Source organism: Thunnus maccoyii, chromosome 4 (genome assembly GCF_910596095.1).
Source record: "Thunnus maccoyii chromosome 4, fThuMac1.1, whole genome shotgun sequence".
NCBI classification, from domain to species: domain Eukaryota; kingdom Metazoa; phylum Chordata; class Actinopteri; order Scombriformes; family Scombridae; genus Thunnus; species Thunnus maccoyii.
The window spans coordinates 16,489,085-16,511,220 of record NC_056536.1 but is presented as its reverse complement, the minus strand read 5'-3'; the positions used below and the strand labels follow the sequence as shown (position 1 = coordinate 16,511,220).

General features: G+C 41.2%; 1 protein-coding gene across 6 annotated transcripts in view; it reads right to left on the bottom strand.

Annotated features, from left to right (window-relative positions):
• Positions 1 to 21,523, bottom strand: part of si:dkey-151g10.3 (serine/threonine-protein kinase WNK3) — a 40,117-nt gene extending 18,594 nt beyond the window's left edge. For 3 of the 6 annotated variants that reach the window (XM_042408456.1, XM_042408453.1, XM_042408454.1), the window contains exons 1-5: positions 20,827 to 21,523; positions 11,824 to 13,011; positions 3,051 to 3,223; positions 1,958 to 2,178; positions 1,331 to 1,488 (exon numbers count right to left, since the gene is read on the bottom strand). In XM_042408456.1, the coding sequence (XP_042264390.1) occupies positions 1,331 to 1,488; positions 1,958 to 2,178; positions 3,051 to 3,223; positions 11,824 to 12,552 (1,281 nt within the window). In that variant the 5' untranslated portion in view covers positions 12,553 to 13,011; positions 20,827 to 21,523. The remainder of the gene's footprint in view (positions 1 to 1,330; positions 1,489 to 1,957; positions 2,179 to 3,050; positions 3,224 to 11,823; positions 13,012 to 20,826) is intronic. The other 3 variants (XM_042408452.1, XM_042408450.1, XM_042408451.1) reach the window with 3 other exon arrangements.
• Between the last annotated feature and the right edge of the window lie 613 nt (positions 21,524 to 22,136).

Sequence of the window (22,136 nt, the reverse complement as noted above, 5' to 3'; positions counted from 1 at the left end):
TTACTTGAACATTTTTTAGTGTGCTCCTAAATTTCTATGTGTGCTCCTAATTTTTTTCATTTAGGAACACATGTACTCCTTGACAAAAAAGTAAGCATTGAACACTGCTGTCAGATGTGCAGAGACAATAAGTAACTGCAGCTGGACACAGAAAGATACTCATATATTTGAATGGAGAGTGTGAGCGAACCGCTAGGTGCTTGAGCCCTAATAAAGGAAAAACTGCAGTACAGAGCTACAAATTTTAGTTTCGATTTTATTTTTCTGCAGCACTTTATCACTAAACTGTCACTCTCACTCCATTTTTTCCCTTCCCCACTACTGAATTATACATGTGAGACTCGTAATTATTGTAAAATAAATGATAATAACACCAAACTTCATACAAAGTTTGTATATAATGTACTGTATGTATATAAACCTTTCTGCTGTATCCTTCAAAAATGAGCTCCATTTAACCGTGACACCCATCCCCCCATTTTCTTCCCTCCTTCTCCCTCTTAGCTGGAGAGAAGGATTTCAGAGCAGTCCTCTAGTGGAAATATCTTCATAAATCCCATGACTATGGCCAAATCTTACATTGAAAATAATATTTTAGTAGGAATTTTTGTTGCGAATCCATTGATACAGGTTTGAAAGTGGTCAGACTTATAGTTTAGACGTCAGACGCCCCAGTTTGGCACAAAGTCCATGCCCAGAGATTGCCTCTCCATTGGTTTACATTGTAAGGTGCGATGTGGCACTCCAACTTTTGGGGCTTACTAGATCTAAACCGTTCAAGTAAGTTTTTAATAACTTTTGTTCAGCACAGTGTGATAAGTCATGTATTAAAGTTTGAAGGAGGAGATAGCGTTTATTCAAGGTCCAAAATTGGCACAAAGTCATACTTTCATGGGTGAATTGTGGACTTCCTGTTGGATTTAGGTCAGGGGTATCAGCAAATGGTCAAAAAGGTCTTGATGAGACGAATAATTGAGTTTTGGTTCGATCTCTCTACGACATTCCTACGGGCCGTGGCGGCCATTTTAGTGACATAGGTGGTGCTGTAGAGGACATTTTGGCACTTTGGGGATAATTTTTACATTTTATCAAATTTTTCACCAGACCTGATGTGCTTGCAAAATTTGGTGAGTTTTTGAGCATGTTTAGGGATTTAGGGTTGAAGTGGCGGATTAATAAAGAAAGAAGAAAGAAAGAAAGAAAGAAAGAAACAGAACAGATACAAGAGGATCTTCGCCCCTTTGGGGCTCAGGCCCTAATTAGGCCTATACATGTCATCACCACAAATATGCTGAGTTTGTATGAGAGTCACGCAGTCAAAGAGACTCACACTTGTGACTTTGCGATAGATCTGAGCAGCATTTTGGCACTCAGAGTAGGGGTATTCTGAAGTAGCCATCTCCAGCATACACATCCCAAAGGCGTAGACATCCACAGACTCATCATAATGCTCTTCATACATCTCAGGAGCCATGAACTCCGGGGTTCCTGTTAAGATCAGATGGCGGATCCCAGTCAATAACAAGCAGAACAGCTAAATGTTACTTCATCACTATCACTGTTTACAATCTATATTTACTGTCACTTAACACTGTTCACAGAGCACTAAAGCCACAAAGTCAATGGAAAAATTGAAATTCACTTGAAACACTGATAACAATCTTCCTGGAAACTGTTCTTGCTAACTGAGCTAAACTTTATTGAGCTAAATGGCACTCTCAGTGCACTGCTTAAGTTGGCTCACAGAGCTGACATCTAATCAGTGGCCTTTGTTTACATTAAGTGTCGCCCATATACATTTTAGAGTGACTCTGCCAATAATAATCTATACGCCTAGGCAGCTGTGGCCCTTTGTAAAAAACGTAACAGTGCTGAATGCAGAGCAATGTGTATTTATATTATATGTGTATATATACTACACTGTATATGTACTACATATAACTACTTATGTACCTACCTATGACACTCTTGGCAAAGGAGGTCCTCATAAGAGTGGCCAGGCCCAGATCACCTATCTTGACAGATCCCGTGGGGCCTGTTATGAAGATGTTATCACATTTGAGGTCCCGGTGGACTATTGGAGGAGTCCTGGTGTGAAGGAAGTGAAGGCCCTTCAGGATTTGCCTACACCAGCTCCTCAGGACCTTGGGTTTCATCACCTTAAAGCGCTTCAGGTAACTGTGTAGACAGAGCAAATGCAAGATTTAGTAGTCAAATAAAAAAAAACAATACTGTGATAGACAGCTAAATAATCACAGTGACAGACAAAACAATATCATAAATACCTTTGAAAATCAATGCTTTATCACTCTGAATATTATATTATACATAATGAATTTACATTTCTTCCCCATAAAGATAATGGAAATGGAAACTGTGTTTTTGTGTAATTGTAATTTCTTTTAATCTTCTTCTAATTTTATACATTATAACTAACTAAAATTGAAAGAAAATCTGCCACCACTACTTCTTGCTGATGCTTTAAGCCATGTTATCTTTTTGTTGTTTTTTTGGGGAGAAGATTGAGCAGCACTGCCAATATTTACTGAACAATGGAGCCATGTGTTCATATTTGCTAACTGTGGAGGCAGATTAACAGCTATTGGTTTTGCATTGTAGCTAATTAACACTGCTACAGATGATATCACTATTTTACCTTTCACAGACATGTAAATGATGATGTATGTTTATTAGCGTTGTTTTCATTTGTTATTTTAAGTGCCTCATTGTCAAATAACTTTTTGCAGTACAGACCTGCTGCCTGTGGTGACATTTCAGTGCCATGACAGGCCAAAAAATGACAGAAAGTACAGGTTTTTAAATGTAGCACAACTGCACTTAATTGACAATACATTTGACTTAATATTTCCAACAAGTAGATTTTGTATTATATTATTTTTTTGTGTGATTACAGGGTTTTATGTCAATCAGGAGATCATGGTTAAAAAATAAATATCTATGTATGACAAAATGAGAAAACCAAATGACACCTTCATAATCAGCTATGATTGATATAATAATAGTTATATAAGAGATATGAAGAGGCTAACGTTTTGAGTGTTCCTGAGGTCATTAGTTCAGTGACCAGTACAATGCACTTCTTGCCACGGAGCACCGACTCCCAGGAATCATAGAAGCGGACGATGTTGGGGTGCTGGAGTCCCTTCAGCATCTCTGCCTCCTCCTTGAAGCGTTGCTGCTCTGCCTTGGTCAACTTGCGGTCCTGGGGTGAGAGGTATGTACCAAGTTATAAGGCATGAATGTGAACATTTGATTCCCCAACGCTTTTCCTATATACTAACTAGCAAGTCCAAGAAAGAAAGAAAGAACAAACTGCCTCATTAATTTCCAAAAGGCATACAAGAATGTAGAAAAAAGCCACACAATTCTGTTCAAAACATCATGAGGCTACCATGGACACTTTACACCCATGACTGTGCATTAACACTTGCTGCCACTAGATGGTACTAGTCATACAGAGTTGTAACAGTGCTGAGACAACACCCAAGCCTTAGCTTTATAAAACACATTTCTACCGCATCTGCCACACATCACCAGTATGGCGGACAGAATGGACGCAGCAGAAATCCAATTCACGTGCACGAGCAGCATCCCACAGGAACAGAGACTGACAGAGCTGCTCACTATCACTCTGTTAAACACGGATGCATAGGTTATTTATAGGATTTAAGACTCGTGCATGTTATGCAGTAAAGGTGCTCTGTTCTTCTGTAAAAAAAAAACCCAAACATTTCTTTTATTATGTCTTGTATTTCTTGTGTATCTTTGTGTATTCTTTTGTTAGTTCCTTTTTCTTAAACCCATTGTACTTTCATCAATATCAACTGCTGTATTTAACAAAAAAAATACACATATCTTCAAGTTCCCTGAATGTCAAGTAGAAAGGAAATGTGTTTATGAATATGCAAGTCATGTGATAATGATATGTTATTAAAGCATCAAACATGGAGCTGACAAACAGTCCATTTTACAGTGGAGGAAATCCTGTCAGCGAGTATTTTTAGACTTGTCAGAAACAACTGTTGTTGTCTGCTATTTCCATGTGTACAAATAACAAAGCAATTCAGGTTTGTGGTCTTTTGACCTTTGTCGACCTTGTGACCTGCTATTTGAGGGCGTTATTCGACGGCACTTAAAAGTTTGAATAAAAAAAACACACTTTAGGGTTAATTGTTGTGGGTTTGTATTCAACAATGCAAAACTTTTAGCCATTTATGTCGAAGCAACATATAAGAAAAAAAACCAAAACTGTCTGTGAGAGCCGGATGGCAGCCATTGTCGTGTCACAAACAGACCTCACTATAAATAGAAGTCATCATAACATTGGCTTTCCACTGATCGATTCCATTGATGTCGAGCTTTTTGCTTTACACAACGCTCCCCGAAGGGAGGCAGTGTACTGCAGACATTTGTATGCAAATAAACACATTTTCATGTAATGCAGTTGCCGCTCTCACTGCATCTATATTTATTGTATGTTGTTTTTTTATTCCTAGCCTGTGCTATTTATTGATGCGTCTGCTTCTCTTCTCTGTGTGTGTCTGTCTTTCATCTTTTCAGAGATCTTTTGCCTTCTGTCTATACTGGTTCAATGTCCTTTTCTGGAAGTACTGGTGGAGGCAAGCTCTCCACCCCTCCCAACAGGGAAGTAGCATCAACAAAAAGGCTGCTCTTCATTGCACTACTATGGCTAAGAATAAGTTGCTCAGCTGAGGCCTGTCCCCATGTTTTCATTCCTTTAATGACAACTACCTCACGACATGTTTATGTGTGTGTACCTGACTGTGTGCAGGTGTGTCTGTCTATGCTGCCTGTCTCTACTTCCACCTACATCTGCATGCGTCTTTTTTAATGTGCTTTATTTCGTCAGTGAGTACTGCCTTTGTTTGGGTGCCTCTGTCTGTCTCATCTTCAGTCGAAGCATCATTCTGCCTCATTGTCTGGCACATTGGTAGAGAGTGCTTGGCTGTGTGTCCCTGTCTGCTGCCTCCTCAGCATCTATTGTGTCTCCCACTGAATGTTGCATCAGACAGCCTTTGGGTCAGCAAAGGTCACACAGAGTTCAGTTAGTAAAATTGTGTCTAGACAGACTCACAGAAACCTACTCCCCATCCGCATAGCCACCCATACACGCACATACAAAACCATATTCACACAAACAGTCCAACTTTGGTACAACAGCATCGCACAGAGAAAGATCTGACAAACAAACTGGCACATCACCACCACAGGAGACCGAACAGTCTTTCAACCATGAGATAAATGGAAATGGTTAAGCAACAGGGAAAGAAACAAGACAGACAGTGAGGGAAAGAAAGGAGCTTCAGAAACAGCCTTATTGTGACTGGCCTGGTCTTCTGAATCAGCCAGATTGTTCTTCATTTATGCAGGCTTCTCAAGTAAATACACTAGATTTTAAGCACATAGTAATATACAAAGAACAGTAATAATGATTCTTTAAAACATATAAATACATGTGTATGCCAATGCCAAAAAAGCTTGTCATTTGTAGCTTGTCGTGTCATGTGCTTCTGGGGGCAGTTATTCTGACAAATACCTTAGACTTTATACAAGGCAGCTCTATGTACACTTGACTTTTACTGTGTATAGCACTGCAAGTGAACCACTGCCATTAAAAAGATAAACAAGCAGTGGAAGACTTCACATTGTAACACATGCACCTATTCAACCTAAGCCACTTTCTATACAGCCACACTGTTTTTAATATATGTATATTTTTACTCTATGTGTACCCCTTGTTATGTGATTGTTTCTGAGAGCGATCACCAGAAAAGATTAAAAGATTATGATGTTCGATTTTTGTTGAGATTGCCTCAGAGACGTGTTGATGGTTTTGTTGTATGACTGCATTATAGTGACTTATTCAGGAAACCTTTACAGTACAGGAGCAACCCTTTGAACAGTCTCAACAAATATTGACCATTAGAAGGCAGCTTTTATTGCACTGTAATTAATGTTATTACATTTTTGTGTTCCTGGTATTTTATCGACACTGGCATGGTCAGATCGGTCATATTATGTTCTTGTTAAATGGCGCCTTCGTGGCAGGGGCCTAATACCATAACTTGGTAAACAGAGCAAGACCTAAGACCTGGTTGTGTATCATGAGATTTTTTTGGATCAGACATCTGGTAGAGCAGAAGGTCAAGCTCCAGGTTAAGTAGCCTCATAAAACTCAGGGGTAAATGGACAGGATGTGGCTTACACGGCACATTTGGTAGGTGGTACAAGGCTGGGCGTCATGGATGCCAAAGCATGTGAGCCCTAAAACATCTATTTCAGCAAACACTGAGTATCAGATATCAAAAGACTACATAAGTTGAACCGGCTTCCATGGTTACATTCTTGTCTAAGGAAGGAGTGTGCTTCAGCTACACTGAGATAAATAAGGGCACTATCAACAAAAAGGGGTGAAATTTTCTTTTTGTAAGTGGACATTTGCACATTTATGAGGGTGTATGTAGTGTTTATGGCCATGCAATGTGGGAGTAAGCATGTCAGCGTTTAGAAATCCGAGGTGGCGGGTGGTTGGGATTAGATTACTGTAAGCTACAACAGCTCAGAGTAACAAGATAGATAGCTGGAAAAGGGCTGGCCCACACGCCGGATTAAAACCCTAGGCCAGTGGGCCAAGTTCAGTGTAGAGGTAGAGGCCACTTTACTACCATAATGTCTAGCTGGCAGCTGGCAAACTGGAACAATTCACAGGTAGAGAAGACACACTTCTCAAACCATACATTAATTAAACTACACAGACGTGTGCTTCATATCATATTATGTCTATGGAAAATTCTGCTCTTCATATAAAAAGGTGTGTAATGGTTGAATTAATGGGCATTAATGCTACCTCGCGAATATGTTTTGTCTTTTTGTTATTGGATTGCCTTGGACAATAATCACATGTCAAAATAATTTGATCTGAAGTGCTTGTGCTCCGGATTTATTGAATTTTGATTAGGCCATACAGATAAGGCCAGTCTTATGTGGTAATGTCTCAAACACTCAATAGCAATCGGATCTCTGTTGATGGTTAGGTAATGAATATTGTGTTGAGAGGTTATAGCCCGAGGGACACTAGCCAGCTGTCAGTGCCCTAATTGAACATGTGTCTAGTCAGTTTGGCTGGATCGATTCCATCCGGGTCTGGTCAGTTCAGCCCTAGTCCATTTGAGTTTGCCTCTACTAATTTTAGTCACCCATCAATACTATGTCTTTGCCCTACCTGGTCTAACCCAACTGGTCTTTCGTAATCAGAAACAAGCAAGATCATCTCCAACTCCTCCCTTTACTGTTTCTATTTGTTACACTGAGCCAAAGAATTATGACTAGAAAAAAACAACATTTGCTGAGCTTTGAAACCTTTAATTTAAACATTGTTTGTTCTGATCAAAGGATTGGACAACAGCTATTATTTCTATCATGAGGCACATGTAGCTGGCAGCGACCAGAGAAAAAAAGTTGTGAACTGCTGAATTATCATGGTGTCAACTGTCAATTCGGGGGTCCTGACTGTATGTAGGTGAACAAAGGGTCCAGACTCTAGTTCAAAGGGGGTGCAAACTGAAATCCAATGTTAATATAACCTCAACCATGTCAAAGTCCAAATTCTGTAATGACCTTAATAAGGATGAGCTTTCTACTAAGAAACTTGGCACAGTATTGGTAGCACGCAGCCTCCTAAGCTGGCATTTAAACTCAAAAGGCTCTAAAACAATATATGTTAAATCATCCAATATTTAAAGTGGTAATCGTCATCATGGCGACCTTCAGTACTACAGTCCTGAACGCTGCTCTAGTTTTGCTAGTCTGCTGAGCGTGTCTGGGCTGAGCTAAGCTGAGCTGGACCAGTCTGGGATGACTGGGTTGAGCCAGTCTGGTTTCTGCCGCCCGAGTTATGCTGTCTGTGCAGGGTTTTTGTTCCAGCCTGACAGGCACCCACTGTAATTAACTCCCTGGATCACTCTGCATGCTCACTCACACAGACAAAAAGTGATGGAGGGAGGGTGGGTGAGAGAGAGCAAGAGAGAGGAAAGCTGATAGACACACACATACAGTGGCATATGTTGACACAGACAGACAGAAAGCAACATCTCCCACGCAGAAATGTAATACATGTACACAACACATACAAACACATCCACTTGGGGTGATGGATGGCAAAAATATACGACTGAAGCAATAGGACGGAAGATATATAGCTGTGTCCTTTTAGCTGTGGAATTCCCAGGGAAAGAGAGCGAAAAGAAGAGAGATGGTGTCCGCACTGTGAACTTTAATTACCCACTCTTTCAAGCTGCATTTGGACAGCTAATCCCCTGGCTTCCCTCTCTTTGTGGGCACAGGAGGAGAGGAGCTAGGTGCTCCCAGGATGCAGTCTCACAGGATAGCGAAGAAAGCATCATATAGTGTATTGGCTACTCATGTCCAGGCTGTTTATCATCCTATCCTGTGCCTGTTCATGGTCTTATGGCATTATGACACATGGACAGAATATCTTCTGTGCCTGTTGTTCAATTACTGGGACCAGTCCTTTTTAATTGGAAACAAGTGTTTGAATTTCAAGATTACAAGGGTGTGAAGAACTGAGTCATAAAACCAATCCATAGTTGTTTGTCTTTAATCACAGTAGAAAAATGTATGACAAGAATATTGTGCTTTTTATCATCCCTAATTGAGATACAGCTACATTGTATTGTGTTATTATTGTTACATCCAACACCAGGAGGACAAATGAATGCTTGCATCAAATGTATCGTTACTACCACAGCAAACCAATCATATCTATCATGTCATTATTACTCTGATCACTATTGTCCATTATAGTGTCACTTTGCATTGAAACTGCAAACAGCTTTGGTGAGGTGGAGTAAATAGGGCAGATCATGTGACCCGAATGACTAGAACGTTGCACTGAATGTGGCACTGGATCCATCTATAGACGTGTGACCAGGCCTCTGTGTACTGTCTGTGTGTATGTTTGCGTGCATGTCTCCCTGCATGTGGTAACTTAGCATTAGCTACACGGCTGCTCTCCGGGAGGGATGCCATGGTAATCCTCTGTTTGGCTCGTCATTCTGCCCCTCTGTCTCTCTCTCCCTCTCCCTGTGTCTTTTTCTTTTCTTTCTCACACCCTGCCTTCTTTCCCTTCTCCTCGCTGTTGCTCTGTGTCAGACCCTCCATCTGTTTTTTCTCTCAAAGGCTGTTGTCCTATCTGTTTATAATCTACAATAGATTGTATACAAGATTGTATACAATCTATTTAGACAGTAAAGTATTCATAGACTGTTTTTAATAGTCTCAGTAACTTCTGATTGATGTAGGCGGTAATGTCCTTATGCTACATAAACAAATAGCCAGTAAAAAACAGTTTTCTCCATTAGATTTAATTTGACCCAAAGCGTTTGCAGAGACAAAATTGGATATCACAGATTCAATATTGGTGCGCAAATCAGCTTAAGCCTACTGTCTTTTTTTTTTTTTTTCCTAAAATGCTTTACCAGCTCAGACTCCCTCATACTGCTGTGCCATGGCATTAATACAGTGTGGTGCGTCATGAAAAATGCTGTCTGGTGGCAAAACATTTTAAAGGACAGGTTCACAAATTAAATAAAATAAATGTCAGGTCACCATCTGAACGTTGTAAGACGTTTTTCTTGCTGTAATCATCCCTTGTGTTCATAATGTGCTTTTGATGTAAGTGATGGGGGACAAAATCCAAAGTCCTTGTTTTGTGCAAAATGTGTTCCAAAATTTATCTGAAGACAATTTGAGGCTTCAGCTGTCCAAATTAGTCAAATCAAGTGGATATCTTTCAAAGTTACAGCCTTTTTAGTACAAATGTCCCTCGTTTTGTTACTATTATTTCACTGCAGATCAACAAGGAGTGTCCAGAAAAATACAAAGGAGGAATTTTGTACTAAAATGACTTAAACTTTGGAAGATATCCACTTGATTTGTCTAATTTGGATGGCTGAAGCTTCATATTAGCTTCAGATAAACTATTGAACAAATCTTTGCACAAAACAAGGACTATGGATTTTGTCCCCCATCACTTACATTGAATGCACATTAATAAAGAATCTTTTAATGGTCAGTATGCACAGGGGGAATGATTACAGCAAGAAAAACCTTTTTCAATGATCATGCGGGGACCAAGACTACTGTTTTAAGACAAACTTGAAAATCTGTATGCCTATCCTTTAATGATAACAATAATATTGAAGGTGACACAGGCTACCTTTGCAAGCTGAGAAGAAATGAGACAGATCGTGAACTTAAATGGGACTGAAGAGGAGATGTGGCAGAATGATATACCAAGCAGCAGCAGAACCCTACTGCTGATGTGCAGCTGATTCATTAGGTGTTGGGTGGAAAACCAGACAAGGTGATGGGGGCATGCCTGCTGCTTGTTCGTCCAACAGACAGAGCCTGATCTCAAGGATTAGTCAAGGCTCTTGTTTTGGAATTAGCTCCAAACCCAACACATGACTGCCTTTTCTCACAGAAAGCCAGCAGTCAAATCAGATGGCTTACCATAACACTGCTCTCTATTGTGGGGCCAAGAGTCAGAGGGATGCATTTGCTTCTCCCCTCCACAAGTCTGTCTCCCACCACATGTTGAATTCACACATCTAACAATGTCCCCCAGTACTTCTCAGAATAATAAGTCTGGTTGGCTGCAGTATGTAAAGACTTGGACAGTGGTCTGGTTCTAAACATTTATCAAATTTCAATATTTTCCTCCCACTGCAATGTCAATGCATGACAAAGAGTTTGCTAGTGTAATGTTTGCTGTTGTTACACCTACATTTGCTACAGTGCTCCTATTTGCTTTGTGGTTCGCAAAATGCATCCCATTCAGAGCCTCCCTTTCACATGACTGTTTCCATTTCATACCTCATTACAATACACAATAGACAAGACTTGACTGTGACATGTACTGTAGCCTTAGCTTTAACTAAGGCCGAGGCTATAACAATGTAATGTTGATCTTATACTTCATTATGAGAACATTAACTTCTAAAACTTGTGATGCATGTCCACTGCTTGATTAGTGACAAAATTAGCTTGTTTAAAAAGTAATTTCCATCAAGTCAAAAGGCAGAGTGAGCATAAACCTTCTAGACCCTTCAACATGTTTCTTCTCAGGAGCTGCAAGGGGCTCCTTGCCTGATTTAAAACACTACACCTACAATACGGTGTCATTAATGCAGTCCCTAAACTTAATACTTCCCTTAAGTGTCATGAACAAATTCATATGATTTCAACGAATACATATAAAAAATTGATATAATTCAGGTTTATGTGGGAAATGTAGTTTCTAATATGACACCCTATTACAAAAAAAGAAGCGCTGACAGCCCATGATTCCATTATTCATTAACAGTCCTAGAAAAGCCAGAGCCTCCACTTTCACTTTGTGCTGTCACTCAACTACAAGCGTTGCTCCTCCTTTTCACCCCGGTCTTCACTGAACTGCCGTCTCACAGTATGAATAGTAAGCAGACGACGTGCTGAGATTTTCAGATTTCAGGAGAAAGAACTCCTGGGACATATCTAATGCTATTCATTTCAAAAAAAGCAACATTGGGTTTGTAGCTCTCCAAAGCACACTAATTGGAATTATTATTTGTTGATATAAAGTATTTCCATTTACCTCTAACGGCTGTGTACATGTGCATGAGTGCATTGTTTATTTTGGCTTTATTTATCTAGCAGCTAATTATGCCAGCCAATGCAGACTTTAATAATTATGGTAGACAAGAGAAGAGTTCATCTTACCTGAAGTTCACACCAAGCCACCTCCACCCAAGTCTCTGTGTCCAGGCCTTTATACACAGTCTTGAAGGCTCCTCTGCCCAGTTCAATGTCAAACTTGAGGAACCTGCCTCCAGGAGAGGTAGCCACAGCCTTCATCTCCGCCTCCTCCTCCTGCTCGCGGTCCCTCTCCTTCCCCCTTTGGGTGGGTGTGGAGGAAGGAGCATCCTTGCCAGGATCCTGGCTGGAGCTGGGGCAGGATGGGTCATGGCCCAGGGCAGCACACGATGAAGCAGCCCCTTGCTGCTGGGCACTGCTGGTGAAGACTGAGTCAAAGGAGCGCAGCTCCAGGTGGGGTGCACTGTGTGGCGCCTCCGGGGCCACCTCCACCTCATCGTCCTCCTCACAAATCTCCACACTCTTCCTGAAGAAGCGCTTCTCCCTCCTCAGACGTTTCTGGCCAGTTTCGACTGGAAAAGTGGGTGTGGAGAGGGAAATGGGTCTGGCTGGGGTCTCCGAACCCTCCTGGCTGGCTTCTCCTCCTCCTCCTCCTCCTCCTTGCATTCCTCCATCCTCTCCTCCTGTTGCTTGCCTCTCCTGAGTCTGGGAGGAGGGGAAGTCTGAGGGGGTGCTGTGCGTCCTCTCCCTCTGTGTGTCGGCCCTGCCCTCCCGCTCCGTGTCCTCCTCCCTCTGTCCATCAGGTTTCTCCGAGGAGTCCTCGGTGCCTGTGGGCTCTCCTGGGTCAGTAGCCATGGGGAATGGCCTTTCCCACTCCTCCTAGACCTCCTCCTCCTCCTCCAAACCTTTGCTCCTCCGTCAGTCCCCGTCTCTCTCTCTTTCTGTGGTCACTCACTAACTCTTTCTAGTCCACCAGACTTTTCTTCCAGTGCTGCAGGTGACTGAAGGCCGTCTTTGGTCAAATCGGTAACCCTCTCCTACTTTCCTGTTCTCTCTGCCTACGTTTCTTTGATGCTTTACAAGGGCACAAGAGGGTGAGACCACAGCTGTTGGAGAATAGTTTCTGTCCTCACTTTCCTTCTCACCATCTCCTACGTTTTCTTCAGAACCCACTTAGGTACATCACTAATCAAAGTAAACCACACGTCTTCCAGCTCTTATAAACACACACTAAACCGGGAGTCTTTTCAAGTCTGTTGGGAAAGCTGCAGTCTTTTTCTTTCGAACTGCTGTGTGAATATCTTCAAGTAAACCCTGCAAGACAAAAACAAAACAAAACATTGCATTAATATTCAGACAGTCAGAGGAGAGAGTTATATATGTTGTTGCCATAGTTAAGGAATGCGAGTGGGAGACTTATTTGTGTTTTATGAGATACAGCTGAATAGGAAAGTCAGAGGGTCCTCTATACAATAGAAATAACCTCACAGAAAAATCCTCACAGCACCTTTGCAAAGCAGTGGACTGTCAGAATACCCTAGTCAATAAAAAAATAAGTCTAAATTGGATAGGAATGGATATGAAATGCTAAGTTATTCCTCTAAGAAGAAGAGTTATAACTGATTCAATAGCATTTTCTTGTAAGGCCAAAAACTGCTGTTTTTGATACTGTATTTCCCTTGAAAATGTGAAGTGTTGAATGCCTATAAAACTTCTGCTAATGCATTTAAGCTATCACGGCACTTGATAGCAAAATGTTGAAAACATTAAAGAAAGCCTAATGTTGAGTAGATTTTGAAGATCTCCATAATTGGTACTTCAAAAGATAGAAATGTCCATTAACAGTCTTTTTCCACAGCCGCTTGCCAAAGTGACCTTACGCAATTAATTTGACAATGTTAATTCAAACTGAGCAGTGAACTCTGGCAGCCCAACTATTGCCCGTATATGGCAAAAATATCCCAAAACTTATATAAAGGAGCAACCATTTAATCAGATTAATCTGCCAAACAAAAGGTTCATCTTTGTTATGGGCTAAACTTTGACATTTAAATCCATGAATATCCAGTGAGCCTGGTCAAGAATTACACACAGCTTCCTCAGTCATCAAGTGCATGTTTATCAGCGTCTCGTGACTAAGTTGTGCTCAATGGCCCCATTAGTCAACAGAAAGCTGCAGTTAGGAGTATGTGATCCAAACCATTAAATATGGATGATGAACTATAGGCCAGTTCAGTGTGAATAATTCATACACCGAGGGATTGTCAAACTGTACTGGAGTGACTGCCACACATCTGCAACAAAGGGCTCATAAATACACACAACTAAAATCATGATTATCATTAGCACAGGCATTTGCCGACAGTATTACGCGTTGCATATCCAGTCAACCATTCAGGCAGTGTGATAATGGGCAGTTTTAAATTGGCCCTCAATATTGTCCTCTTCCAAACTGAATGCAGCAGGTTTTCTCTGACATGGCAGTCTCCCTGCAACACTGTAACTCACTCACTGTTTGTGTTCGTTCATTAGCGTGTGTGTATATACGTGTGTGAGTGTGTGTGTACACTAGTGGGCATCTTTCCGATGACATCTTTCTCTTAACTTCTCCTCTATCACTCTCCATCTATCCCTAGGTATTATATCTCCTCTGCCTTCTGACAGCCGATGATCTCTCGGTGGCTGCATCACAGCCATTTCATTACACACCAGCCAGACGGAAGTTACTTTAGAGCCAATATCAGGGACCGGGTTGAGCTACCGATTATAGATGCAATAAAGCCCAAAGTCACCATTTATGATTAAGCAGCTGAATTTACAGGAAGAGAGTGTGCTAATGCATACCAACAACAAAAGCTGCACTGAAGGAATGTGGCTGTCCTGGGAGTGTAATGGTGCAGTAAATGGAAAGTAAAAAGTGCAGTCCAGGGCAGGGTATTAACTCACTTTGCATATTGGTTTACAACTCAACACATATTACTTTACAACTGAACACGTGGGACTCTCGAGGGTCACTGTCATTAGGCACCCCTGTCTCGGGTTGCAGCACTCTTTGGTATGAAGGTATCCACCAGGACCACACATACAGTCTATCTCAGCCCCTGAAACGTGTTCTTCACCGCCAGACGGGCTCAGTCAAAGTCACAGCAGTGAGTCTAGATTTTTTTCTTCGATTTTAATGAGCAAAGCCCACCGTGACCACTGGGGGCTCATCTAGTGGCTCACTGGAGCTATAATCTCTTTTATAAGGCGGTCATTAACACTTACATCAAGCCTGTTGTCTCTCCAGGCTCAAAGCAAAGGGGTCTGACTATGCAATGCTAGTAGCTGTCAGTCAAATTAAAAGGACAATAGGCTGATATTAGACCAACTGCTAAGAGGCTCCCCATCAACAAGAATGTATTCCAGTTCAGCAACATTCCCAAGACGCACATACATGCTCTGATAAACCGGAGTTAGCTTTAAAGGTGCAATGTGTAGAATCTAGTGGCATCTAGCAGAATGGGCTTGGCAGAAATAGACTATAGTATTCATAAATATGTTTTAAATGGTGTATAATAACATGAAAATAACAATGAGCCCTTTATATCTACAGAGGGAGCAGGTCCTCTTCAACAGAGCCTGCCATGTTGCACCGCCATGTGTACAGTAGCCCAGAATGGACAAACCAAACACTGGTTCTAGAGAGGGCCTTTCGTGTTTTTTTCGTGGTGTGTGAGGGGGAGGGGAGCCACTAAATGTTAGACACTGGTCCTTTAAGCAAGTGGCTTCCTCATACACACTGCAGTGCATATCTAATGACAGAATGCAACAAATGTAATTATGAATCACTGCCACGTGTGGGTGATATGGATATAATCTTTTATCAAAGGATTGTGACAGTGATGTACGGTTTATTGTATGCAGTCATTTTCCAGAAAGTCTATTGAGAAGCCATTTATAGATAAAATAACTAGACGGGAGTATCTGTTTGGAGCTAGTCCAGTGAATTAAATACCTGGCAAATGCACCTACTTCATCATCATTATATAAAGTTCTGTTATCCAATTATTGACCGGAGCAGTCCTGTCTCTATGTCCATGATGGCGTGAGAAATTAAAGTGATAACTACCTTGTTAGAAACCCGATAGCAAAATCTCTATTACAGTATATTGTCACATTGCTCAACACTACTGCAACAATACATGTGTCAGTGAAAAATTCCCATTACAATATCCAAATTACAAATTGCCTGTTTGTGTCAAACCAACAATCCAAAACCCGACAATATTCAATTAAAAATAAAAATTAAGAAAAACATAGAAAAACAGCAATTCCTCACACTTGTCTGACGAATGATTTGACGATCAATTCAATTATCAATTATACATTTTTTTGTTTTAATTTTCTTTGAACTACTCATTTCAGCACTACAGTGAACCTATATAATAGAGACTATGTACTGTGACACAAATGACTGTTTTAAGACTTCATGCACAATGACCACAACTAAAAGAAAATGAACCCAGAGGGAATACACTGTAGCATACAGTGAGTCTAAAAAGGTAAAGGCTAACAGGACGTGGGGGACATAAAGGGGGAAAAAAAAACAGGCGATAAAGAGAGGGAAGTTTCCCTTTAAACAGGAGCTTATTCGCCCATGTCCCCAGGGCAAGGAGTTCCCATGAAAGCCACATACCGGACAGAGTTATCACAGTACATCAAACACGTTCAACCCCATCACTGTCTCTCACACCCGCCCAGTCTCCCTTCTAGACACACACACACACACACACACACACACACACACACACACACACACACACACACACACACACACACACACACACATACATGCACAAATACAGATATCAGACACACACCAGTGGGCTAGAAAAAACTTTGTGTTTCACTTTCTTTCTCTCTCTCTGTCCCTCTCACACCGGTTCTATCGTTTATACACAGACAAACACACACACGCACACACACATCAAAAGCAGACCCTCTCTCGCACCCAAACCCCATGTGCCCTTTCAATGAAAGAATGCTGAAAGGAATTTCCTGACACCAGCCAAATGACCAAGCAACTGCCCATGTGGGCAACTGTGGTAAACCAAAGTTGAAGATAACAAAACCAACGCCGCAGCTGAAACGATGACATCTCGCTTTGGCAGCAAAATGACTCCAGCATGTAAGCGTACGTCAAGTTAACATGTCAGTGTCGTCGTCTGACTCTTTCAGTGCTGGAGTACATGAGAACTGAACATCTGACATGCTGCACTCTGCCTGCCCTCCAGGCTTCTGTGGGGCTCTTAGATGGGGAGAACACCTGCAGCTGCCTAATCATTTCTGAAATGCGCAGCCAAAATCATTGTGACACCTTTGCTTCATGACTGCCAAAGATGTGATTTCTATTCTATTCTCAAAAGCCGCTGAAGAGCACACTTTGTTTTCGCAGGAACCTTTTTTGTTGCCCGTGCTCAAAGTTTGGAGACGAGGAAAGAGAAGCCCCATGTACAGTAGCTCACACTCTCCTGCACAAAGACAAACAAAAGTGCACACACAGACGTCTCACGTTTTCTATAACTTTAAACAACAAATACATTGGGGCTATCTGCCTCCTGCACCTTTTTCATCGCTTACTTCATGGGGATACACACATTAATCCCCTGGAACCAAACTGCCGCTGGAAAATTAGGCAGGCAGACAAAGGAAGAGCCAGGGGGACTGTGTGTGTGCGGGGACGTGTAGATGAAAAGAGTGAATAAAAAGTGGCGAGGGGGACAGGAAGGGATTGTAGTTGGTGGGAGCAAGCGGACAGCCGAGTTTCAAACAGGGAGAGGGAAGGAGAGATGGAGCGAGGGGGGCCGGCTAGTAGAAGGGGTGGGAAAAATGTGTGTGTGAAAGAGAACAAGAGAGAGATAAAGAGAGGGGGGTGGCACAGACAAAAAAGAGGGCTGGGGAGGGGAGGGGGGGATTTTGCCTGATAAAATATGTGCCAATGTTTGTGTGAATGAAAGCAGTGACTATAGCTAAATTTCTGCCTGAACAAAAGCAGCTACAGTTGTGCGTGGAGAGGAGAGGAGAGGAGAGGAGAGGAGAGGAGAGGAGAGGAGAGGAGAGGAGAGGAGAGGAGAGGAGGAGAGGAGGAGAGGAGAGGAGAGGAGAGGATGAGGAATGCTTTTAGTGGTTGGAAAAGGTTGAAAACATGAGGTGATTACATTAGCATAGGAATAGTTTCCGTTGGTATGTCCAGTGTCACTGTGAGACTGTGAGAGGGCCCAGGGAGGGCAGGTTGAGGAAGGACTGTTTTGTTGTAAACCTGTTAATTTGCTCAAGCTACACTCTGCCTACAAGCCAAAATAAACAGTCTTAAGTTGAGCTCAAATGCTTAATAGATTAGTCAAAAAACAGAAAAATTAATCAACTATTTTAATAATTGATTCAGTCCTTTCTTTCATCAAAAAGGCCAAATATTCCCAGCTCCTCCATTCTAGGGATTTTCTACTTTTCTTTGTCTTATGCAATAGTTGAAGGTATATGTTTTGGTTGTGGGCTGTATTTACAAATATTAAAATATTTTAAATTAGAATAGGATAAAACAATCAATTTGGCAATAAAATATAACAAAGTATATAAAAGTAGCACTAAAGAATACATTAAAAAGGAAAAACTATAGTACATATGAAAGGAATATACAGTATACATATATACATGCAAGTAGTCTATATATTAAAGTTTTTACATATGCAAAATAAATGTAATATGCAAGTTATGATGCAAAAAACCTGTAGTAGTAGTGGGAGGACAGGTAGTGCAAATATAATGTGCATAAGAAGACCAAAAATAACATGATATACATAATATATTTAAATTAAATTTTTACAGATGAGGTGCAATGTAAAGATGATTTATTTATTATTCTCTGAAGTTTTATGAACCAGAATAATTCATCAAGAAAATAATTGGCAGATTAATCGATAATGAAAATATTAATTAGTTGCAGGCCTGGTTTTAAGTTCACAGACAGTGATTTCCTCTTACAATCTTTAATTTCAAGTTTAGTTTTTCAGAAAAGTAAGATTTTTGCTGACTGCGTATTCCCAGGTATACTTCCGGTTATGATAGTGTATTATCAGCATGTATGTTGAACAGTCACTCTTTCAACATGGCGCCTCTATCAATTGCCAATAGTTTGCATATTATTCCTTCATAGATTATTGGACTGAGTGAGTTTTGTTATATAAGGAACTTAGGAATGAGTGGAAAGGTTCAGCTGGAGACTGGGAACTGAGAAAAAAAAAGAATAATAGAACACCCTTTAGTTTGTTTTCCTGTCATGTAGATCAAACCAAATTCAAACCAACACCTGCCTTTAACAACACTTGAACACAAATCTATCCAACCTTTTCCCAAATCCAGCATCAGTCCCACAGATTTAAAAGGAAGATGGAGGCTGAGTGACGTGGGGAGACAGGGCAGAGGTAGCAAAAGGTCTGAGAGCTGCTGGACACAATTCAAGTGGGCCCAATGTCAAGTAGGAACTATTCTGAAGATCACAGGTCCACATCTGAACTCTGCAGCTCAGTGCTTGACCTGACTGGCAGGTAAAAACAAAGGCTGTGTTTGTTCAGTGAGGCCATGTCTAACAGGCCAGACTTCTGTCACACAGTCACATCGGGGCACATTACTGTAAGTGGCAGGTGTAAACCTTCAAAGAGCTGACTTAGTGCTGCTGAGAGGCTCAGACAGTGATTGTGTGAATTGAACTCACTGCTCAGGTCTTAATGAACAGATCTTAAAAATCACCACCATTCATCCAAATCCAGCTCAGCAATTTAAGAGCAGTGAATATGTATCAGAACAAGAAAAGATAATAAAATTAAGACTGCCCTGACTACTTCTCCTACTCCATGACTGCACAAGTGAGTCTTGCATCCAGGCAGAAATCGGACAAAAAATATCAAATGCCGACCACTAGAATCAGACACACAATGATTGTTCTCTTCCCATTAGGGAAACTCAAGGCTGCAAAACACAACAAGGACTTTTGTCCAATCCAGGTCAAGCATGGGAGAGTGGAGTGTAGGTAGCACACACAGCGTACTGTTCACTGAGAGAGAAAGAAAGAGGGAGACACAGAGAATATGTGTTATCTAACCCCCTTTTTTGTTCTCCTTTATTCCCCTCTGTGAGCACAACCATCTCATACCAAAATAATTCCTCTGATCCAGGTGAGAGAAAGGCTCCTTAATCAGCCAATGATGAATCAGGATTACATGCTACTAAAGTGGCTTAATACTCCTGGAGCTCATATCAATAACTGAGCTCCTATTATACTCCTGTAAAAGGTTTCTAAACGTTTATGGACGATGGAGTTCTCAGAGATCAGCAAAATGTTGATTTTAGTAGTTTAGCAGCTGTCAGACTTTTTTTTTAGGAGAGGAAGCATCCTGCCTAATGTTTTGAGTACACCACTATCTCTCAGTCCCAGTGGGACTATCAGATGCAATGTTTTGATATAAGCCTATAAAATATCAATATCTAGCATACATATTGTGCAAATTGCTTAAAGCAAAGACCCCTTTGGTGTGACTAGTAGTGCAGTACTGACTGGCTCTAAAGCAAAATGCAATTAATGTATGTTATTTATAGGCTACAGCATATACAACACAGTGATGCCTGGATGTGCAGGCACCATGAAGTGCAGCTATTGGCTAGCTGGGAGCTCAGCTGACTTTAGAAACGCCGTGCAAGCGCTGAAAGACACAAAGTACAATCACCATACAGCACGAGAGCATAGTGAGCGAGACGACTGACACCGTCACAAATCAAAATCCCCCCCAAATCTGCTGGCCTTTAGTGTCCTGAGCAAAAGCAAATCATTCAAACGATGGGCTAAACGGTGGGTGTCTGAGGGCCTTCCATTGAGTCTGCCCGCAGGTCTGCACTTGACTCAAGTGTTTTTACACAGCATAATGTATTTCAGAATATTAAGCAGCAATAGGAGAGCATAAATACCTAATAAGCAATCTCGTGGTGTATAAACAGACTGGATAAAATATTTTTTCATAGGATGCCACCATAATACCACAAAAATTAGTACTGTTTGCAGTGTAATTGGGGTATAAAACAACAAACATCACTCACCCAAATGTAACATCGTATCTCGTCGGTCCAGCGATATCTTTACAAAACAAAAACAAGCTGCTCAGCCCCGATAGCTAGCAAACTCACTGATGTCTGGTTTTAATATTCCTATAGCTATTTACAAACGTTATTACACGAGATTTACACTGGGCTTTTCGCCTAAAAAATTATTTGAAACCCACTGAAAAAATTAAATTTACAAAAGAAAAAGCTTTAGAAAAATTCGCGGGTCCGTTTTGTTTTTCTCTTTACATTTTATGCGCTTGCTGCGGTATTGACGGCTTGAAAATCCCCAGCGGAGTCGTCGAGCCTCGGTCTGCGTGAGAGACAGCCAGCGAGCACTTGGTGTACGTGTTCCAGTTCAGACGATGCTTTCGGTTGGTTTACAGATTCCCCCACTCGCTGCTCGGTTTGTCGGCTCCAAGTTGTGCGACTGGCCATTCATGTGTGTCCGAATAATATCGGTAACTTATGTACATAATTTACAACGCACGACTCCAGCGGCCTTCAGCAGGTTCTCGTGGGTACTGAGCGCGCTCTGCCTGCCCGTTGTCACTTGCCACAGGGCTCATCATCCTCCTGAGGACGAATAAACCTGACAGTTATCTTCCTCCGCCATTAGAGGGCGGCAGTGCTGCACCAACGGCTCGTTATGTGACTTTAATGCTGCATTCAAGTGCTCCTCGTAAGCTTTCGGGGCAGCAGCCGTTAACCCGAATGACCACTCAACCGGTATACTATTATTGACAATAACGAGTAGCACCTTTTATAGTAAGTGTGAATTTACTTCATTTATAAGGAAGAACGTGAGAAATTTATCCCATCTTAAATTATGATTGTGACAGTAGGAAAATATGGGAACAAGCATTTAAAATGACACTAACTATCTTAATAAATTTCAGGTAATACAAATTTTTATCTCTATAATTGACTCATGGTGTCTTTGCCTCTCCCTTTAGCCGTATAACCCATAATACATAGGAAGACTTTACTCTTTTGTAAATATACAGCTAAAAACACGATTATTCTAACTACACGTGAAGGCCCCATGACAGATTTCAATGAAATTGCTCGTATTTGTCATTACGTTACAGTCTGTGATCCAACCTGATTCAACGCTGTCACTGAATTCATTATCAAACCAGACATTTTCTACATTCAGACTGTGTCGGTTGCTCCTGCCACAGCATATGCTTAGTGAAGCAAATGCCTTGAGCAAAATGAACTGACTAACCCCAGTAAGACTTTGACTTCTGTCGCCCTCTGGTGAATTTCTTCATGTACACCAGCTGACCATGAAAATAAAAAAC